The sequence below is a fragment of the Triturus cristatus genome, chromosome 1_1 (genome assembly GCF_964204655.1).
Source record: "Triturus cristatus chromosome 1_1, aTriCri1.1, whole genome shotgun sequence".
NCBI classification, from domain to species: domain Eukaryota; kingdom Metazoa; phylum Chordata; class Amphibia; order Caudata; family Salamandridae; genus Triturus; species Triturus cristatus.
This window is the reverse complement of record NC_140579.1, coordinates 63810809-63833866: the sequence shown is the minus strand read 5'-3', so window position 1 is coordinate 63833866 and position 23058 is coordinate 63810809. Positions and strand designations below refer to the sequence as shown.

Genomic DNA, 23058 nt, shown 5'->3' with positions numbered 1-23058 from the left:
TGGGGAATTAGTACACAATCTCCTTCCTGCCTTGACATATCCTAAGAAAGTGACGTTTGTTAAGTGTAGCGCACACAAGAAAGTGACTGATAAAATAGGAAAAGGCAATGCCTTTGCGGATCACAAAGCTCGTGAGACTGCAATGCAGCGAAGTACTTGTCGCCAGGCCTCGGGAGAAGAGGAGGGGTACGAGGCAACCCTCATTGATGACAGCTTTCCACCTCTCCTGCAGGGTGCTGGCGGCCCCTTTAACGCCGGCTGGCTCATCGCGGACGAAGTAACACCCCCTGTGACGTCAGCGGCAGGGAACCAATCAGCCGCGTCCATCCCCCGTAAGACGGAAGCCCGCGAGGAAGCCAGCGCGAAAGCCCATGGAGGAGAGTCAGGAGTAGCGGAGAAGGCGAGCGAGGAGAAGAGCGGAGAGCGAGAGGCGGTGGTCGGTAGCGGAGCGGAGCGAAGTACGGGTACGACGGAGGAGGTGGAGCAGTCCGGAAGAGGTGACTCGGAGGTCCATACCAGCCGGGACGGAAGAGGTGCAGAGCCAGGAGGCCAACTTCACGGCATCTCGCCCCGCCACACGCCCGGAGGAGTGTGGCTGGGAAAGGTACGGGGCCGGATCCTGGGGCTACTGTCCACAAGGGGAGGGAGTTAAAGAGGGAGGATTTTTGCTTTTGTGTGGGGAGGTCACGGGGTGTCTTGAGGGGGAGGTTTGGGGTATTTTTTTTTCCTTTTCTCTGTGTGTTCCCAGTACCCGAAACACTCACAGAGCTTCCCCCCCCCCTTGATCACGTGTGTACAGTACGGTGACGGACCCCCGGTGACCCTTCACTTCCCTTTCCCCCTCAAATCCCTGACGTATCAGGATAATCACCTAACCCCTGATCTTACCTTCCCTTTTCACATTCCGCTGAGGCAAAACCCCACCAGAAACGGGACCCCGCCGAGGTGAAGATAACCGAGACGGACAAGACACCATCCTGACCGGGACACCTACTTGTGGGACTGCAACCTCCGCCTTCCACCATCTTGAGAGGGAGAAAGAAAAGAGCACATCCGGACACTGTGTTTCCAATAAAATCTCAACACTATCAATTCGTCTAGTGGCGTTCTTATCAGAGACCCGGAGGGGATAGCGCCTAGGTGACAGTACTACACCCATGTATGTAGTTAAGTCACAGGCTGAGGGTTGGCATGATGCTTGGCAAGAAGTACTAGATATGCAACGATCTGCTTCTGTTGAGGAATTAGACTAATGGTCTAAGGAGCGAACATTGGATGATGAGGGCTGTTGGAGGAATATAGAAATGACAAAATGGAAGTTACCCACAGCCTATTTACATCCTATAATTCACATGGCACATGGGCCGGCACATGTTGGAGCGTCCTCAATGGCAAAGTAACTTAGGCAAGTTTGGGATCATCCAGATATTGCCGGCACAACTAAAAAGATAGTCCAGTCTTGTCTGATTTGTCTCCAATATAATCCTGGAAAGGGAACACAAACTCCAGCAGGAGAGTTTGCCATACCTACTGCACCTTTTGAGGTCCTGCAAATAGATTACATACAGTTTGAGCGTTGTAACAACCTAAAGTATGTCTTGGTAGTGGTTTGCACCTTCAGTAAATGGGTGGAGGCATACGCTATGAAAGATAATACAGCTCTTACTACAGCAAAGGTGCTCCTTAAGGAGTTTTTCCCCAGATTCGGTATTTGTCGAGTTTTGTGGAGTGACAACGGTCCCCATTTCATTGGGCAAGTTGTTGATTACCTCATGAAAGGGTTAGGAATTAAACAGAAGTTCCATGCTGCTTTTCACCGTCAATCAGCAGGGCTAGTGGAACGTTACAATTCTACCCTCAAGCTAAAATTGGCCAAAATACAGGTTTCCACATCTTTGAAATGGCCTGATGCACTGCCATTAGCGTTGCTGTCCATTAGATCGATACCACATACAAGATCTGGCCTCACACCGTATGAGGTGGTTTTTGGAAGGCCAATGAATAATTGGGGGATTCCTAAGCCACGCCCTATACATGATGTACCCTATGTATTGATGAACGACTATTTGTCTCAGTTGACTGACAGTTTGTCTTCTATTTATCCACAGGTTCGGGAGGCTCTTCCAGACAGGTTGTAGGGTGAGGGCCATAATCTACGGCCTGGGGACTTTGTCCTAATGAAGTCCTTTCAGCGGACCAGCTTCTTGGAGCCTCGTTGGCATGGCCCTGAGCAGGTGCTCTTGGCTACCAGGACTGCGGTTCGAGTGACCAACCGGAAGAACTGGGTCCACGTAACCCATTGTCGAAAGGTGTTGCAGGACCTAGTGAGCCCAGCTGTGTTGGCAGATCATCACGACATCCTGGACACAGAGAACAGACAAGCCATGTCACCTGAAGGACCTGAGTAAGTCTTCCTGGACCACACGATCCCTGGTACATCTCGATATCAGCTGTGACCCTGGAAGAGAGACACTTCGTTGCTGCAAAAGACTGTTTGAGCCACAGTCCTGGGTAGTGAAAGACTGAGTTACAAAGGGGGGTACTCTTTTAGTGGCTACTCGTCTCAACCTCAGCGAAGAAACCAACGTCTGCCCAGGACCTTAAGGCACCATCTGTTCTGTTGTTCAACGGCAAGATGAACATGCCTGCGGAGAAGAAGTCAACTGCTGCAAAAGTTTGTGATCGAAAGAGTATGTTCATTATTGGACTCACTTTGATTTTTGTCATTGCTACAATAACATGGGTTGTAGAGGGAGTAGCTCCTGCTCAACAACTACTGACTGCTACTACCCTGTCTCCATTGAGCACCGATATTTTACTCTTCCCTATCATGAAAAGAAGCACCGAATGTCATATCTCAATAACACTTTCATACAAATGTTGCATCACACCCATAATGCTACGAACATTACCAACTGTTGGGTGTGTGGAATGATGCCAGCTCATCAGAAAAAGGGAGGAACGCCTTTCATTCCTTTGCCGTTTTCACACCATGGCTCCTGCAGAGCATGGTTTGCACTATTGTGGGCTTCTCATATTGGTAATATTACCAACTTTGATGTAGGAAGACTTAACGCTCCGTTAAATACAGTCTGTTACCGTGATGAGGAAGGAGGTCCACAAGCTAAAGGAACTGTATGGGAAATGGGAGGAGTATCGCCGAGGAAATTCCTTCACGCACTATGTTTTCCCTAACACTCGAACTGTCAAGGGTAATGGGCCTCCTATTATAGCTCTTACTAGAGCTCAAGCAGACCTTTGTGTGAGCAGTATTGGCAGTATCCCTGTGATAAAAAGTCACTGAACATTACTGGAATAAACAATAGTAGTTTTTTGTCATCACATAACACCTATTTCATTTGTGGAAGTAAAGGCTATTACCACCTACCTACTGGGTGGTCAGGTAGCTGTTTTGTGTCCTTTTTGCTACCACCTGTGTTTTTGGCACCTGCATCCTACCACAAAGACTATAAACTGTTTAATTACATTCCGAAGAGCCGATTTAAGAGGACAATAAATCACTACGAGGTGGATCAAACTGATACTGCATTGCAGCAGTATATTGACTTTAATTTGTGACTATTCTTCTTTGTTGGTGCGGCCTTAAACAGCAGAAAAATAAGGCGCTTAACACGTGTTGGGGCTGTAACAAATCAGACATCCATGGCACTTGGAAACATCACGGAAGAACTACAAATTGCAAGAATTGTGGCACTCAAACAGGATGGTTTTGGATGTGATACTGGCAGACCGTGGTGGAGCATGCCACATTATTAGGAGCAGCTGCTGTGTCTACATCCCTGACCACGCCCCTTCAGTTTTTGAAGCAATTTCTAAGCTGCACAAGATAGCCACTGAAATCCATCAGGATTCCGGAACGTGGACTTTGACTGGATGGCTATGGACTATGTTTACTGTATGGGGCTGGAAACTATTGTCAGCTCTATGTATGTTTGTTGCGATCCTTTTTATCTGTTGCCTATGTATCTAATGTGGCCCGATGCTCTGTTCCATTTGTGCTTCTGCCTGTACCTCATGTATACCAGCTAAACAAAATGTCAAGAATGTAAATACCCGACTAGTAACAGACCAAGAAATTAGTGAGTTAATGATGATTGATGTCCATGATATCTTTCATGTTTCTTCTAAATCCTAGAGATGTCTTCAGCTAATGCTAAAACGGCCGTCTGTGGAAATCGAAAATAATTGCTGTTAGCATGAGCTGAAGCCATCTTGTTTGCAGCATCCATTTTGTTAGCCTTGTGATTCTGCCGTCTTCACTGTTGCCTGCTTTTCTATTCTGCTTGAGTCACTAACCTTAGTTAACTCCTTCTGTACTGAGCCAGAGCAATGTATGAGCTCAAAGGCCTGTAGCTGCTAGAATGCACGTTTGAGAATGTAACTGTCTATTATATCCTACTGATGTAAGCAGTTCTGTTTCCCCTCCCACTTTGCTGACTAAGTGATATTCATCTGCCTGTTTATCAGTATCTGTTCCTGTGTAGTCCTGTACCTTCTATGTGTAACTACATGCTTACTCTGCAACAAACTGTGTATATAAGGCCCATGGCTTCTGTATTCAATGTACTACCTCCTACAGCGCCTGAGGGTGTTGTATTGATGTAGTCCCACTCATGAGTGATTAATAAACTTGGTATTTTGAATTCCAGCTTCAGTGCCATTCTCTTCTTTGTTAGTCTAAGGACCCGTGGACAAACTTAAGGGTGAACCCTGCACCGGTGTGCCCCTGAAAAGGCACATTTCCACACCGATGCCATTCCATTTTGAACCCAGCCATATGCAAATCAGTCTTGACCCTGCGCCCAATGGGAACAGGCCAGCCTGAACTGCTACACCAGGTCCTCCCTAGACTGGAAACAAGCATCCTAGGACCGGTTTCGGGGTTTTACCCCTCATCAGCCCAGGATAGCTTGACTCCAGTGGCATGGAGAGCACGGGACCCAAGTCTGGGCATACGTGTCCCAGTCGAGGTGCTAGGCAAAAAGAACGATTGCTGGACAGAATGCAGAACAATGTCATACTTTCACCCCAGTACAGAGATCTGGGCCTAAATCCATCCCTTTTTTTACTCCCTATGCCGTTCCAGTTTGAACCCAGCCATATGCAAATCCGTATTGATCCTGCGCCCAATTCGAACAGTCCAGCCCGAACTGCCAGGCCAGGTCATTCCTGAACTGGAAACATGCATACTAGGGCCGGTTTCGGGGTTTCACCTCATATCAGCCAGGATAGCTTGACTCCAGTGGCATGGAGAACAGGGGACACACATCTGGGCATACCCGTCCCACTCAGGATGACTAATGCAAAAAGAACAATTGATGGACAGAGTGCAGAACAATGTCATACATTCACCCCAGTACAGAGATCTGGGCCTAAATCCATCGCTTTTGTACTCCCCATGCCATTCCATATTGAACACAGCCATATGGTGTTTTGATTTGTTCTGCATTCCTGCCATCAATTGTGTGTCTTTTGCTTTCATGCCCGAAGTGCGCCAGGTTTGCCCAGACATGGGTCCCGGATCACTCTGCCACTGGATTTAAGCTATCCTGGCTGATGAGGGATGAAACCCTGAAACCGGTCCTAGGATGCTTGTTTCCGGTCCAGGGATGACCTGCCTTGGCATTTCGGGCTGGACTGTTACCCATGAGGCACATGGTCAAGACTGATTAGCATTTGGCCAGGTCTAAATTGGGGTGGCATAGTGAGCAAAAGAATGATGGATTTAACCCAGATATCTTGACTGGGGGTGAATGTTTTGATTTGTTCTGCATTCCGTCCATCAATTGTGTCTTTCACTTTGCAGTACAAGCAAGCACCAAATGAAGTTCTCCACGCTGAAAAATACATTTAGGAATCTAGCCGAAACCCCCACAGATTGGCCTAGACTGCCTGTCCGTCCTCCTACTAAACCGTGAAGGTTTATGATAGAACCTGCAGAGCTGAAGGGGCTAACCTCAGTTGAAACAGTCTTCTAAACACTGCAAAGCAAGGTTTCCCTCTCCATCCCAGAGTAGATCTCCTTATCCCCAGGTCAACCCTGAAGATATGCCCAGTCGCAAATATATGCACCAAGCAGAGCCTCACCAGGAGGCTAATGCCACCGAGGCCAGGCTTTAAAGTAATCCTTGATTCTTCATACCTTCCAACTTCTAGGCTTTTAGGTACACCTTTCTGACCGTGTCCCAGAATAAAGGAGGCAAGGGTCTACCCCTGCCTCACTTGTAACTACTGTAGCAAGTGAACACACAACGTACTATTCAAGCAAGACCCACAACTGTCCGCTGAACGTCCTCCCTCCTGAAACAGGACAATTGGTGCATAATCTGTAAATGGCAGAGGGAACAGTGGGAATGACAGGAATACCTTAAGCAGAACCAAAGACCAGAGACATAACCTATCTGTCAAATGGTCTCTTCTGAGAACCATCAGTAAATATTAAACACGAGAACATCCTTTTGGGAGGCGAATTGGTCCAGAATTGGACAGCCAAACATACTGATCTGTTACCAAGCGCCTATAATGCATATGGGATGGTGGTAAGTGTCAATTTAAGCTGTCTATCACCATATTATCCATCCCTCTAACGTGTACTGACAACAATGAGAGCAGTCTTTCTCAGTCAAGAACCCCCGTCCAAATGGCACCCTCTGACAGCAAGTCCCCTAATGTCTGGTGTAGGTATGGGTCTGAAACACCATTTCTCTGCTATGAGCAGGGGAGTTAAATGGAATGAGGATCCACGGGCCAGTTTCCCACTTCATCTAATTCAAGTACTGAACCCTGCCCCTATGCTACCAGAGTCTCAGAGCAGAGGGCCTTCTGCAGTAGGTCCCAGCCATAGCCCGCGGGTCTATTGTGCATATCACGGTGGGTGATGGCAAAATGGAATTTCACGGGGCAGCTGCAGTTAAACAAACCACCACTGCACGTGGTCGTGACACTTATTTAGAATTCGTAGGTCAAACTGCTTGCTAGTTTAGCAGATGACTAATGATAGATATCAGGTGAAGTCTCACCCATGGGACAATAAACAGGCTTTTAAAGTATCTAGAGGCTGAGAAGAACAAGGCATGTATTAATACCCCTTAAGAATTCCAGTTTCTGAAAGAGTACAGAACGCTGATGCCCCTGAGTTAGCATGTCTCTCTGACATGGAGAAACGTCAGTTAAGTTACTACTTGGACGAGGAAAAGTATCAAGAGCTAATGTCACTCCATCTCTCTTTTGTGGCCGCACGAGTGCTGTTAGACCCTTGATTCATGTCCGAACGGTCCAGGTGAATCCACCTAGTGGCATCGCTGAATCAGTGAATACGTTTTACGATTAGTTAATGCAGCATGTTTACTTGCGCACACATATGATTGAGCGCAAACAATTACTGTGTGTTTTCTGTATAACCTAGCCTCCACCATTTACACAACCCATTAGACTGGTTTTATTCAATGTATCCTGTTGGTTTGCGTTCGAGGATTGTTTTACTGTGGGTGATCGGGCTGTGCGGCCATTAACCAAAGGATGTGTGCGAGCCCTTGCCCTCGCCAATAATATCATTGCAATTGCAATGCTAGGGTTATTTAGAAAAGATGGGTTTCACAGCCATGTGATTTTTAGGTCTCGCCTGACCCAGCGCATGCGCTGGTCTGGCGAGACTTATTGAGATGGCTCCAAAAAGTGCTACTAGGCCAGCCTAGAGCTACAGTGCATGATCGCGGGCGCGCGCGCCGCGCTTTACCCCGATTACTTTCACTTTCGCGGCCCCACGGCCCCTTTAATGTTTGATCGACTTGCACGGCCGCTTGGCATAGCCAATAGGTCTCGCTTTTGGGACCTTATAAGTATTTAGTTATGCAAGTGTTGCATGGCTAAACACTTATAATGTCCCAAAGGCGAGACCTATTGGCTATGCCAATGCTTGTTGTATTGTGTCATGCATTTGTATCTTCTTTCTACCCAGAGCAATTGAACGTGCACTAGGTGAGTTTACCTTTGGATGTCGCCATGAGGCAGGGGGAGGTTATCGAGTGGGGGCAGAGGGCGGAGGGGGATCTTTTGACCTTTCGCCAGACATGGTGTGCAATTGCAAATCTTATGTGGGGGACATGGCATTGGTGCCTTTTTAGGTCTCGCCTGACCCAGCGCATGTGCTGGTCTGGCGAGACTTATTGAGAGGGCTCCAAAAAGTGCTACCAGGCCAGCCTAGAACTACAGTGCAGGTGCGCGAGAGCGGGCGCCGCGCTTGACCGCGATTACTTTCACTTTCGCGGCCGCATGGCCGCTTTGAAGTTTGATCGCGATCACTTTCGCGGCAGCACGTCCACTTGGCATAGCCAATAGGTCTCGCTTTTGGGACCTTATAAGTATTTAGTTATGCAACTGTTGAATGGCTAAACACTTATAAGGTCCCAAAGGCGAAACCTATTGGCTATGATGCCAATGCTTGTTTGTTAGGTGTTCAGGGTGAATTGATTTCTCTGCCATAGACTAGAAGTCTCTGCATGTATGTAATGAGAAGATTTCGGTGCTCTAGGGCACTCAATCAATTATGTGCTGGACATACTGGTGGAAAGTATTTGGACAGTATATGATGCTACATTTGCAAGGCATGTTGTTTAGCTTGATGTGCAAGTGCCCCCCCCCCCCCCCCCACGCCCACGCCCCCAACCCACTGGTAGGCCTTCCCTAGTTCTGTCATGTCTTGCTGTATGGCTGTAGGTTGAAGAGAGCGGTGCTGGAGAGGTGAGAAGGATAATTGACTGAATGGAAGATAATAAGGTTGAGGGGTGTAGGTGGGTTGATGTGTGATGGTTGCTAAATAGTGAGGAGAAATGCAAGACCGGAGCAAGCAAAGGAACAAATTGCTGTGGTTGATTGTATGTAGGTGGGGTATTCATTTGAATGTGAATGTCTGTTTTATGATACGTGGAGGGCAAGTTGCATAATAACCAGTGAAGTGGTTATATTTTAATTAAATGTGTTAACATGAGACCAGTATTGAGGTACAAACGTGCCCTTGCTCAAAGCTTGGTTAACTGGTTCAACATCTGATCGTGCTATGCATGTACTCATCCCACTTACCTGGAATAAATGTTTCCTTGTCATCATTCGTTACAAAATGTATTGAAGAATCCTAGGTTTGTGACAGGTTATAAGCAACACAATTTTTACAACCAATAGTGTTGCTATTCCCACACACTTATGTTTTTAGTATGTTCAGTTTTGTTACTGTGCCAACTTGTGGCACTGTACACAAAGTTATTTTACATGGGGTTGTTGTACAATTCTTGCCAAGCGTGTGTGTTTGGTTTAAGGGACAAGAGTATTTGAGTCAGTTAAGGTAGCAAATGTACAGGGACCTTTTCCTTCCTGACCTCAGGTCGCATGCATGTCTAGAAATGTTGCCACATGGTGTCGTTGTTAGGGAGTACTGCAGGCAGTGTGCATCGGCTTAACCTTGCGTAAGGGCATCTTCTGTAGGTACCTAAATGGGGAGGGCCTGTGGCAGTGCTGGCTGTGAGTATCTATGAGTGAGAATTTTTTTTATTTTTTGTCAAATTGATTAAATGCTGCTACAAGCTTCATCCAGATAATGCCTGAAAAGCAGGCTTGGGAAACTGGGTGCCTTCAAGGTTTCATAAAAGGGTCGACAAAGCTGGCTGCAAGACCCCTCCTTGGACATCCTCTATAGGAATGATGAAATGGACATTTGGATCCCTAAGTGTTTGACAAGTCAGCACAGAGCTTCCGCTGTGCCACCTTGGTCTGCTGAGCCACCTTGGTCTGCTGAGCCACCTTGGTCCCACACCATCTCTGCAGCATGGGGGGAACATGGGCTGTTGGCTTTTGTGGGACCTAGATCAACTAGGCTCTTAAGAGGCAGTTGGTGGCCATCATGTGACAAATTACCTGTTTAGGGCAACCGAGTGGGTGAGTAGGGCATATGTGGGTCCTTCTTCAGACTCCATGGGTATGGCCAGGCATGGTGCATAGCACACAGTGATATGTTTTGTATATATATGACAATCGGTGTTATGGGTTTGTTGAGTTGTTGGGGTGCCCTCATGGGGTTCAGGCAGGTCATCTTCCTCACACTTTCTCACAATGTCACCAGGCTCCCTGCTGCCATTTTCTCACCTATAGTGAGTTGGTAGAGACCCTGTAGGGAAACCATTTTTGTAGGGTAGAGGTTCCCAGGTCCACTTAGCTAGGTAATACTTCAGTGTTGAACAGCTGAGGGCTACTGAACTCTGATACGCGTGGGAAAGCCTGAATGTTATTACCTTAGTGCAAGAGCAAGCTGGCATTGCTCGCTTATCGCCACGGCCATAGCACAGTGCTGCTGTCTTCATGTTGGTGTACATGCTCCCCCTGCAGTCAGCTAGAACAGGCCTTCAGTTATCAGGGAGATTTCCTTTGCTGTAATAAATACCAGAACCTGCCTGAAAGTCAGTTGATATTTTACAGCAGCAGGTAGGGACCATGACACACCAGGAAAAGGCACATGTGCTCTAATTGTTACGGAGTTTGGTTATGCAGTTCTAGTAAATCTAGGTGCCCTTATCAAGCTTGTACATGTTTGGCCAGTCTTTAACACAGTTGGGTGCTCTTGATGGCTAGATATGGGGAGACCCCAAGGACTCTGGGGCTATAGATGCTCTAGCGCTTTACACTTCGGCATACACTATAAAAATCAACACAAAACAGTGGTAGTTTGTATTTTTTTTTAAACCTGATAATAGAATTCTTTGAAAACATGCCCCTCGGAATGGAGAGGGCTTACCCTCTTCAGTCTATTCTATCATGATGTATAGAGTGGATGGCTACCAAAATCAATCAATCAGGAGTTTTTTATAGCGTGACTACTCACCCGTGAGGGTGTCAAGGCGCTGGGGGGAGGGAGGGTGCAGGTTCCAGTCCATCAAGGAGGGGGTCTGTCGAAGAGCCAGGTCTTGAGGTTTCTCGCGAAGATGAGGAGCGAAGTTGTCTGTCTGAGGTGGAGTGGAAGGGTGTTCCAGGCTCTGGCCGCGAGGAAAGAGAAGGAGCGGCCTCCCGATCTGGTCTTTCTGGTGCGGGGGACCACAGCGTAGGAGAGCTGGGCTGAGCGTAGGGTCCTTTGGGATGCGTGGAATTTGAGTTTTTCTGTTTAGGTATGCTGGTCCGGTGTCGTGGAGTGCCTTGTGTGCGTGGGTGAGAATCTTGAAGGTGATTCTAGCCTCGATGGGGAGCCAGTGGAGTGCGCGCAGGTGCTGGGAGATGTGGCATTGTCTTGGCAGGTTGAGAATTAGCCTTGCGGCGGCGTTCTGGATGTTTTGTAGCTTGCGGGTGAGGTTTTTGTTTATTCCGGCATAGAGTGCGTTGCCGTAGTCGAGTCTGCTGGTGACGAGGGCGTGAGTGACGGTCTTTCTGTGCTCGAGGGGGATCCATTTGAAGGTCATACGTAGGAGGCAAAGGGTGTGGAAGCAGGAGGATGCGACGGAGTTGATCTGGTGGTCCATTTTGAGCTCGGCGTCCAGGATGATTACAAGGTTGTGTGCGTGGTCCGTGGGGGTGGGTGGGCTTTCGAGGGCGGTCGGCCACCAGGTGTCGTTCCAGGCTTCGGGGTTTGGGCCCACGATGAATACTTCTGTTTTTCTGTGTTGAGTTGTAGGCAGCTACTTTTCATCCATTTGGCGAAGGCTTCCATGCCTTCTTGAAAGTTGTGTCTGGCAGTGTTGGGTTCGTTGGATAAGGAGAGGATGAGTTGGGTGTCATCTGCATATGACACAATGTTGAGTCCGTAGGTTCTGACAATGGGGGCGAGCGGAGCCATGTAGACGTTTAAGAGCGTGGGGCTGAGGGAGGACCCCTGGGGGACTCGGTAGGTGTAGGGTCTGAGAGGAAGTTAGGGGGGGTGGGGAGTCTGACATGCTGCGTTCTGCTGGAGAGGAAGGAGTGGATCCAGTCGAGGGCCTTGCGTATTAGGGTGCGGTGAGAGACTGTGTCGAACGCCGGTGAGAGGTCAAGGAGGATGAGGGCTACTGTTTCTCCTCTGTCTAGTAGGGAGCGGATGTCGTCTGTTGCGGCGAGGAGGGCGGTTTCTGCGCTGTGGTTTTTTTCTGAAGCCGGATTGGGAGGAGTCGAGGATGTTGTGCTCTTCGGTGAAGGTGGCGAGTTGGCTGTTGATGGCTTTCTCAATGACTTTCGCTGGGAACGGGAGCAGGGAGAAGGGTCTGTAGTTTTTGAGGTCGGTGGGGTCCGCCGAGGGCTTCTTCATGAGGGGGTGGATCTCGGCGTGTTTCCAGTCGTCGGGGAACGCGGCGTTCGTCAGGGAGCGGTTGATGGTGTGGCGGAGCATGGGTGCAATGGTGTCGGCTGCTGTGTTGAAGATGTGGTGGGGGGCAGGGGTCTGTGGGGGCCCCGGAGTTTATTGACTTTATCATATTCAGTGTGTCTTCGGTGGTGAGGGCTGTCCAGTTGTCAATCGTTGGCTTCAGGGTGTCGAGGGTGGCTGGTGAGGGTTCAGTGGGTTGGTTGTCTTCGTGGAAGTTGTTGTAAATGTTCTTGATTTTGAGGTGGAAGAAGGTTCTGAGTTTATCGCAGAGGTCATGTGAGGGAGGGATGTGAGTAGACTCGCTGGTGGGTTGGGCGAACTCCTTGATGATGCGGAAGAGTTGTTTGCTGTTGTGCGTGTGTGTGTGTGGAGATTCTGTCTTTAATTGCCTTTTTCCTCGTTTTTCTGTTGAGTTGGTGGTGGGCGTTGGTGGCGGCTCTGAAGTCGTTGTGGGCCTCTGTGGATTTGGAGTTCCTCCAGACCTTTTCGAGGCGGCGCACGTGCGTCATGACTCTCAAAGTTCTGTGGTAAACCATCTGGCTTTCTTGGAGTGAGTGTTGTTGTTTTTCTTGAGGGGGGCTATGGTGTTGGCGCTGTCAGAGATCCATCTGTGCAGAGTTTGGGCTGCAGTGTTGGGGTCGTCGTCTTCCGCGATGGTTATGGTGGAGTTGCTGAGTGAGGAGGTGAGCTGGTCGTCAGTGATTTTGGTCCAGTTTCTTCGTGGGAGCCGGTGCTGATGTCTGTGGATGGTAGGTTTTCTGAAGCTGAAATGGACGCATCGATGGTTTGTCCACTGGAGTTCGTGGTGTGGCTGAAAGTGATGGAGTTTCCTGTTGTGAAGAAGGGGTCAAGGGTGTGGCCTGCTGAGTGCGTGGGTTCGGTCATGATCTCGTGGAGTCCAATGTTGTGGAGGTTGTCCGGGAGGGATGTGGTGTTGGGGTCCACTTGGTTGTCGAGGTGGAAGTTGAGGTCCCCCAGCAGGGTGTAGTTGGTGGATGCGATGGCATGCGGGGAAATGATGTCCGTGATGGAGTCGGCGAATGGTCCGTGGGGTCCAGGGGATCGGTAGATGAGGGTTCCTCAGAGGGTGGTGGTAGGGCTGGCCTGTATCTTGAAGTGAAGGTGTTCCATCAGGTCTGTGGGCTCGTCTGGGAGTGTGCTCAGGCAGAGGGTGGATTTGTGGACGATGGCGATCCCTCCTCCCAGGTGGGTGGGGCTGTCCTTCCTACCAAAAAGCTCTCCAGCGCTAGCATCCACATCATTACTGGCACCTATGCTCATCAGGGGATCCTCTCAAGAAAAGGACTAAGCTACATAGAGCCATGCTATTAAATGCTTCCTAAACGGGAGTTCATTCTCCATCAGACGCAGGCCAATGGACATAGAATTCCAAAGCTTAGGAACGACATAAGAAAAAGAAAGCCCACCTCATCGCGTCCTGCATACTTGAGGCATTTTCATGAGTCGTGCATTGGTTGGCCTCAGTGCCCTGCTAGGTATGTAAGGCACCGTAAGGGTCCTTGGCAGAGGAGGGCCTTTCGCATGATGTCCTCTATGAGCCAGGCATAGAGCCCTGAATTTCACCCGCTGATCAATGGGAAGCCAGTGAAGAGAAACCAAGGTATTCTTAGCTGAGAGATGTCTTGGAACGTTAAGCAGAAGCCAAGCCGCTGCATTTTGGATGACATGTAGCCAGTGTTCCCTGTAGGGTATGCGCTGCCCACCTTTCTCAAGTGCCCACACCCATTACGAAGCGTGCACTTCACTGCTTAAGTCACTGCCTGCATCACAAGAGTGAGAGACCATTCTGGAACGTTGGCTTTAAATCGCAAGCAGGGCAAAAATAAAACCAGTCACTCGCTTTCTTGGTAGCGGAGCAGGAAGAGAAGCGTCTTTGCGAGTTGCAGCAGGACGCGGAGTCCGAGCAGGCGTCTCCCACATATGCCTCCTGCTCCCGTAATATTGGGGTGAAGCGGCAGTGGCTTGCAGGGACTGATGGGAGGATTTGAACTCTAGTATGCGGATATCCGTTATCAGAAGATGCTCGTGCGGGTCAAGGCGCATTCTGCCTTCCTCTCCTTGGGTTATATAATGTAGATAAGGACCTGCCTCCTTTCTTCATGCCTAATGCGGCTGTCCCAGCAATTCTAGCATACAAGCACATTTTCAATGTAGGCTCTGCAGCCCATAAACAGCTCTGCAGCAGCCGTGTTAACTGTCTCCCTCCCCTTCGTCAGTCATGTGTTTTCATTTCCCATGTTTAAAAGGCAACACGCTTTCTGAAATGCTCAATCCAACTGGTTACGGAGATTGCAAGGCCGTCTATATGTGCCCGACTGCATGGTGACGCTCACATCACTGTGGCCTTCTATATAACACAGCATTTGTTTATCGCTCACACTCCTTACTAAGTAATGGCTCATAAAAGGAGCAATTTAGAGACAGATCTGCCTGCTGTGTGTTCGTGCCCCTTGGAGCGCTCTCCATTTCTCGCACAAAGACAGGCTTTTAATTGCGTGCACTGCAGCCAAACTCTACTGCGAGACATGTTAACTGTCTCCTTCCTCTTTAGGTTTTGCCTGAGCCAGCGCATGCGCTGCTCTGCGAGGCTTCTAGCAAGGACTTCCAGCTAACACATCTTTTGCTCATGTCAGCTAACACATCTTTTGCTCATGTTTTTTTTTTCGCCCACGCATTTGATTGGCCATTTGCGCAAGGCTTTCACAAAAGAAAGCACCCAAATGGCCAAAGGCTCGGGTATGTCCCATGGCCTATGTGTCTCAGGAGCGAGCAGAGGCGCCATCTGTTTAAAATTATTTTCTTGTTTTCGTTTCGCAGCCGCGCGCGCAACGGACATCTGTTTTTTCTTGTCTGCATCCGCGCTTGTTTCATTTGATGCACAGATTACAGGCCGAGAACCTTGATTGATGTGGGCTCCACATGTGCCCTGATGCTTGGATAATTCTATGTGAAGCATACAAATGACTCCAGGACTGTCGCATGCGCACAGCATCTGACTGCATTCTGCAAGTAACTCCTGCCTGGTCGTTTTTCATGAACGGAGAAAGAACGCTTCTGAAGATAACTTTCGAGCAGAGAGGGATTGCCATAGATAAACCTTTCTAAAAGCTTTGTCGCCTGCACACTGCCTTGCTAGGGAAGTACATAGTGCACCCCTGCTCTCCTGCCCAGACAGCGGTCCCAGCTGATGCCTGACCAACATCACAGGCTATTTAAAAACAGACATATTTTTAAATATATGCAAAACCCAGAACTATCTTACAGTCAGCAAATACTGGTGCATTAACTTATTAAAGTGTCACTGAAATTCGGAAAACATGTTTGCTCGGGGCACCCCAGTTCTAAATGGCTGTGACTTCAATTTGACAACGTGTAAATTAATGACGCCACCAAACACAAGGCGCCTGCACCCGGCGCTACACGTGTTTCTTTCAAAGTTTAGCTTTTTATTGCTAGAGTTGTACTCAACAAAAGCACCATGCGCTAACGGGGAACCCCTTTTAATAAGCGCTTCCTTCCCTTACCTTCCTCTGCAGCGTCCAGCGCCAAGAAGCCCCCTGGGCCTGAGGAAGCACTGCCACAGCCTCCGCAGCGCCTTGAAGTGCAGGGATCTCCTGCAGGTCGGGGTCGCACTCCGAGGCATGGCCGAGCTTAGAATCCATTTTCAAATCTGGTAACCGCTCGCGAGCAGCGAGCTGGGCCGGAGCCAGTGCCTCTGAGTCACCGTCATGCCCCGGCAGAGGCTCGACCTGGTACTTGGCACAGGGAGCCGCTTTCCATGGTTTGTTCCGCACTTTCTCGCCCACCTGCACGTAAACCACTTTCTACTGCCCACTGTTTATCCACCTCTTTAGAAGAACCATCATTGTATATGTGGACTGTCGTTAAATTGTACCCAATTGGCCGTTCTACATAATTTTATGGAAACCTTGTATCATGAAATTTCTTTCACAATGTACAGTCACGTTTTGGTTCCATGTTTCACTTGGGGACACTACGCACAAGTTTTGCGCTTTTGATTTAATGAAGTGTATATACTGATTGCTGTCTTTCATAAATAATTATTTGAATGTACTGTGTAGAGAATTCATTTTGCCCCCTGACATTATAGTCCTTACAGTGTGATTGCGATTGTGCAGTATTATCATTTATACTAATTCCTTATTATCCACTGGAACCTTTGTCATTTTATATAACGTAATACCCTGGTTCCTTGTGAGTAGGGTTCCCCTGTTGTTAGTAGTGGCCAGCAGGAATGAAAAGCATCAAAGGACGTGGCATTTCCACAAGGTTTTACAAGCTCACCTTCACACGGTTTGAGTTTGCATGTACCACACGTGCCCGCTTCACCTGGTGACGTGATTCCACAGCTGTGCTTGTGGTTGGTCGCTGACTAGGACCACCCTTGAATATCCACCCTCTTCTTCACACAGCCAGCTTTAAACATCCCAGGCACCCACTTTCCCCCCACCCCCCTGTAAACCTCATCCACTCCTCATCCCCTCGCCCTTGTAGCTGGCAGCATGTCTAATTGAGTTAAACGCTCGCTGCTGAGACATGCAGTATTTCGAATGTCTGACATGCTAACGGATCCTTAGGAACTTTACAGATAGGTAAGCTGGGTACTATTACATTGTGTAATAATAACATTTTTAGTTCACTATACACTGCAGTGAAGAAACATATGCTATTCGCAAGGCGCACAGGTCGGACAGGGGCTGGGCTAAGAAAGAACACATTGAGAACTATCAAATCGTCGCCATGCTGCTGCCTTAGCCGAAGTGATGGGATCAGTGTAAGCCTTCTTGCCCCACATGGTCCCTTTTTTACCCTGAAATGTCGTCGTTCAGCGCTAATAATGACAGTGGAAGTTGTTCTGGGAGGACATTCTCGAATGTCAGGAGGACGCCTCCTTATGTAAACTAGAAAGAACAAGGGTCTCTGGGAGCCAAGAAAAGTACTGGGATCTCTTGGAAAGGTGAGGCCTGCAGGTTAACACGAGGCAGGCCAGTTCGCTTCTACTGAGTGCTTTGTCTCTGACCCTCGCATGTGGACGGTGCCATCTAGCTGGGGTTGTCGTACTGGCTCTCACCCGCCTTTGAGAACCTCTGAGAGTCTGATAGAGGCCATGGGTGTGAACCCCTGCTCTACGGGCTTGCAGGAGTAGGTGAAATCTGGGCCTTTAAAGAGTGCGCAGCTTCCGCTCAGACTGCTGGCCTTCAGCGCTCGTCCACATTCTTTCATCCTTTCTCTTTCATGGGATGTCTTTTTTTTTCTACCGGGGTCAAGTAAATAAACAAATAAAATGACAAGGTGCATGGCTACTGCTTATATCTCCAAGTCCCATTCTTACCCTTGTGGCATCCATTGACTCATTTGACAGTATCTCTTTCTGGCACATGTCGCTTTATGGATTACTGGGTCTTATCCGATTATCCCTCTCCCCCTCTTTGGTTTATGGGCACACAACATACCATCGCCCCTGTGGTTAAGCTTGTTAGTCCTTATTATAACTATAATTTGAAGGTCTCTTTCACATACTGCTTCCCATAACATGATAACCGTACCATGGAGGTCATCACAGAGAAATAAAAACACTCCCCACATAGGCACAAACGAAAAACTGCACTGCCCAACCCCACACCTACACGTTGGAGGTTGCTATTTGTGTGGGTTAGTGCTTTAGAGCCCCCCTTAAATGTAGTAGGAGCTAAACAATGCTGCAACACAAGTTATCATTCTTTGCCCTGGCTCCTTTGCCTGCAGTATCTGTAAGACTTCCAGTATCCAGTTCTTTGTAGCTCGGCTTGTAATGTTTAAGTCGGTTATATAGAGTCATATGTGATACGCTGTATACTGGGGTTATAACCATACAGTCCTTTATTAGATTTTATTTGTGGTTGTATTGATTGATAACTTTTTTTTTCTAACTTTATTTACCATTTTCATGTTGATACAGAACAGCATTAATTGGTTACTCACAGCAGCCATACAAAACAAGCATTGGCATAACCAATAAGTGTCTCCTTTGGGACCTTATAAGTGTTTAGTTATTCAGCACAATATCCTTGGTGCAACAACATCAACTGTTGCATGGCTAAACACTTATAAGGTCCCAAAGGCGAGACCTATTGGCTATGCCAATGCTTGTTTTTGTAACTGTGTTTTTGTCTTCCTTTTTCGGATAGAAATGTTCAACCTAACTGGGATGAGATGTGGCCTAACGGCAGGACACTTTGAACCTGAGGGACCAGGCTCAAGTTCCAGTCTTGGTTCAACAGTGTATGATTCTGGGAAAATCACGTCATCTTCATGTACATAACAAAGTGTGATGTCATCGGGCACTATATAAGATTGCAAAAGTTATTCAGATCACAATGACTAAGATTCGTCCCTGCACAGTGATCCCCATATTATTGTAGCCTTCTACATTGTGTAGCTTTTTTTTGTTTTATAACGGAGTCCTAATTGGATCACAGCTGAGAGAAGTGAGCAATTATTTCAGGGTACACAGATACACGATTTGGCAGCAGCGCTGGCTCTCACATAACATCCATGAAGAAGATTTTGAAGGCACCACCACTGCTTTCTATAAAGATTAATGCCCTACCCTATACTGTCTTGGTAGGGTGAATACTCCTTTTTTCCTCTGGTGGTAAACAAAATTGTGCAGGTAGCAAAGAGCACTGATTATGGTAGCTGCACTCGCAACATAATTGGAGGGAATATGGTTTGTAACCTTCTGGTCACATATCGTGGAGCCTCTAGGTATAGGGAGTTCCCGTAGTCAAAGTGTGAAAGTACTGAAGCCTGTACAACAATCCTTCTATAGAGAAGGGACAGCAGATCTATAATTCTGCTGAGTGTTCTAAGAAGACCATAGCAGCTGGCAAGCAAGTTACCTTGCTTGTTTTTCCATTGTGAGAGATTTGTCTAGCCACATCCTCAAGCTTTTTATGGGGGTTTTTGGGCTGGTGCTGTACCTAGAAAGTCAGGCCATCCTAGCACTGTCTGCAAATTTCGGGTTGTTGCCCGGCAACATGAACTCCGTCTTGTTCCCATTGAGCTTGAGATCGCGGCCAGCCATCCGTTCAGTTACTTTTTCTAAAGAATGGCTAAATTGTTGAGATTGTGGACCCTGCCCAGGTGAGAGGGTGAAAAACAGCTGTGTGTTGTCTGCGTAGGAAACAACTTACAGCCTGAATTCAAGATCAATCTTTACCATTGTATGCATGTAAAGATCGAAAGGCATGGGACCCTATTCTGCTTTAATAAGATCAGACACCCAAGGGTTAGGGACATTGCTACAGAAAGGCTATTTCTGGAACTGCCGTATGACTCCACCGAAAATAACCTCAAGATGGTGCCATATGCCACAAATGTTTAGTTCTTTTTGTTGCTGCAAAAAAAGAATGGTTCTGGTTAAAAGGAGGAGTTCTGGGGGAGAGATGTGAGCAGCATCTTCCCGATTATGTATCTGAAAGAGCCAATTAAACTACTTTGCATCATCAGAATGGAAGGAAAGTGTTAGAGCCCCCGGTACACACAGGCACAGTTGGGTACCCGCTGCCCCTCGAGTGTAAGTTACAATTTTGAGACTTATCTTGGGCACACACTCCCTAACGCAGCTACAAAATCGTGAACAATCAATTTACAGAAAAGCATTCATGCTCTGCTAAAGACTTTTTCTATGTCATGTGTGCGCCTAAGGAGGTTGAGGTTGTGCGGCTGGAGCTTCCACTTGATTCCTTTAAAGAGAGTAGAAACTGTGCACCTTTGTCTGAGCGTTTCTTTCAAGCAAGAGTAAGTCATTTGTTGTAAAGTCAGCAAAGACACCCAGACTTTTTTGTGATGAGTTTATTGATAATTATGGATGAGAGGATGTTGTCAGTGTTGTTGGTGACAGTGTGAGTCACTCCCCCGTGTGCCTCATACAGTTATTTTGACGTTTCTCATGTGGTAGAATGTGCGTGTTCCCAAGTAATTGAAAGTTATTGTCTGTGGACATTAAGGTCTTTGATTGAGGCAGCCGTTTGTCGTGTCTGTTGCTGCAATGACCCCCCCGTAACCCAGGTTTTGCTCTGCCTGCCCCAGGATCGGCGCGACGGAGAAAGGCTCCATAACAATGGCCCTGAGTGCGGAGATGCAGCCGGGCCACTCGTCCATGCCGCCCCGTGAGACCAGCATTGGCATCCTTGCTGCAGCAGTGTCCAGGTGATGGGTCCTTCTGCTCTAACCGCAGGTGTTCCGCCGAGGACATTTCTAACCCATTCACTTATCCTGTCTGTATATTCTGCATTCCGCACCCTTCCTGTGGTAAAAAAAACACTTCCGAAGCTGGACTTCGACCTTCCTTCCGTCTCTATGAAGTCCCAGCCTCTTCTTTGGTGTGCTTTCTCCTTTCGACTTCCATTCTTCTCTCCAGTATAAACTATAGACTTGTTTAGGTTCTTGGCCCTCTCTTTATGGGGCCCATGCTTGAAACCATCTGCACCTCTCTAGGATCTGCACCACATTCTGTTAAACCTACATTTTCCTTTTCCTGTTCTTCCACTTCTCTGTAACTCCTGTCACATGAATAGAGTAAACCGGAAGGAGCATTCTGGCTCTTTTGGAGAAGGACCCAACTTCCTATACGTTAGGTTCTTCAAGTGCATGTCCGAGATGGACAGCCTCCTCTTTCTGTGCACTGCTGTCCTCCCACTGGCGTTATCATTTGGAATTGTCCCTATGGGGCCATTTCTCCAGGTCCTGGAGTAGCCAGTGATAAATAGGCTGTGTCCGTAGGGGGCGCTTTTGCACTGCTGGGTTCCCCTGGCCTTTGGTTCTGTTACTCTCCGCACACTTTACTCCCTGACGGTAGCATGCTCACACCTTTGGGACTTGTGACTTAGATCTGAACCCTGGATATAGCTTGATACAGCAGTCCCACTCAAGAGACAATGGTCAGTGGGAGATAACTCGTACAAGATAGAACAGAAATGTCAGGAGGTTAAAATGAACACAAATAGAAGGTTCTAGCAACTTCTGGTGCCAAGGCAGGACTCCAAACAGTTTTATGGACTCGGCCTTGAGACTGGAGGGGTTTACTATGTCAAAGGGGTCGTACACGCTTGTCTTTACCAAGGAAAAGGGCAGTTAATGAATCCTAGATCAGAAAGGACTCTGGCAGCAACGGTATCTGTGTCTGTCTGCTGACATTTCCCTTAACTTGCTGCCAAAAGAATCCTAGCAAGAGCTCAGCGCGTGCCTCCCTCCATGGTGTTCGCAGACACCAAATCCAGAAATGGGCCCTATCCAAAAGGGGCTGTACTGGTGAAGCGTGATGGAAAGTGACTCCGTGTAGAATTTTCCAGTAATTGGGTATTATTTACCTCGGGTCTGTGGATACAGATTTTTCCACAGGTGTCTGCTGGGTTTCATTTGGGCGCGGTCAGTCAGTGCGCAGAGAATTACTGGTGGTGCACAGTCCGTGCTCACAGTGTTACTGAAGTTGGGTTGGCATCAGTGGGTGGCAGCTAACATCAGAGGCTGCTCATAGTCCAGTATTTTGAGTATCAGGGATCCCAGGGGCAGTCATTGGGCGGGATGGTAACCTCCTTAGTTTAGAGCAAATGTGACATCGAAATCCAACTGGTCCAAATGGCTCCAAGTTTATAGCCCAAATCCACATATAGGACTGCACTCACAGGGGGTGGGTGCTGAGGTAAACTCCGCTTTCTTCTCGAGCATGGGGTTGTTGCTTCAAGAAGTCAACGGATGTTCACTCCACACCAGGGGATGCATGACAGCTCGCATCCAGAACACTTTGTCAAAGGCGCACTGCAGCCTGTCACTTAGTGGTGCCTTGCAAGTTTGCTCGCCTGTGTCTCCATCAGAGTTAGTGCAGTTGACTCACTTGTGGGTCATTGGTCTTCGGTGCTCCAGGTCCTCATCTCTTCTGGGCTGGCTTTCCTCGCGTGTCCGTCCTTCACACAATTGCAGTTTGTTTGGACCTGACTCCAGCTCTGTCAGCGGCAGCTCAATTCCTCATGACCTAGCCATCTCGATCTGATACAGGAGTGTACCGATCACTTTGTATCCTCCTCCCACCCCACATTTGCCAAAGTATTGTGAGAAATAGCTCTTCACAAGGAGAAGCTATAATGTAGATTTTCCTAGTAATTTATGACGGAAAGTCTTAATTTTAATAAAGACACGGGGCGAGTATTATGCTTTTCTTATCTTGCATTTTATTCAATAGCAGCCAAGATAAAATGAAAACTACAGTTCCCAGAAGGCCAAGAGAGCAAAAGGCCAATGGGGAAACGTGGAATCCAGGAACTCAACCAGAAATGGGCAGAACTGAGTATAACGCTTGTCCTGACTGCGAATAGCCCTCTTTTCTTTGGCAAGCAGACTAGATATTATCCATAAACAAGGGGAAAAATTGAGAGAATCACACCAAAGGCTAGAGTTCAAATAGAAAACTCTCGACAAAAGTCCAAGAACGTCATCCTCGGAATTGGAACTGGGATCGAAGAACCAGGAATGCAGACTGAAGCTGGACGGTGCAGATCAGACACCTTGAGCGGACTGTGTCCCCGGTCAGGAAGCTGCTGGTGGAAGAGCTGCAGCCGCTAAGGGAGGGAAAAAATAACACATAAAAATCAAGACTTTCCGTCATAAATTCCTAGGAAAATCTACTTTTTATGACCAGACCGGAG

At 47.9% G+C, this 23058-nt stretch overlaps 1 protein-coding gene across 1 annotated transcript in view; it reads left to right on the top strand.

Annotated features, from left to right (window-relative positions):
• Window positions 1-23058, top strand: part of LOC146869414 (N-fatty-acyl-amino acid synthase/hydrolase PM20D1-like) — a 166201-nt gene that overhangs the window by 41445 nt on the left and 101698 nt on the right. Inside the window, exon 7 of the mRNA XM_085599799.1 lies at window positions 20447-20566. Coding sequence (XP_085455925.1) covers window positions 20447-20566 — 120 coding nt within the window. The remainder of the gene's footprint in view (window positions 1-20446; window positions 20567-23058) is intronic.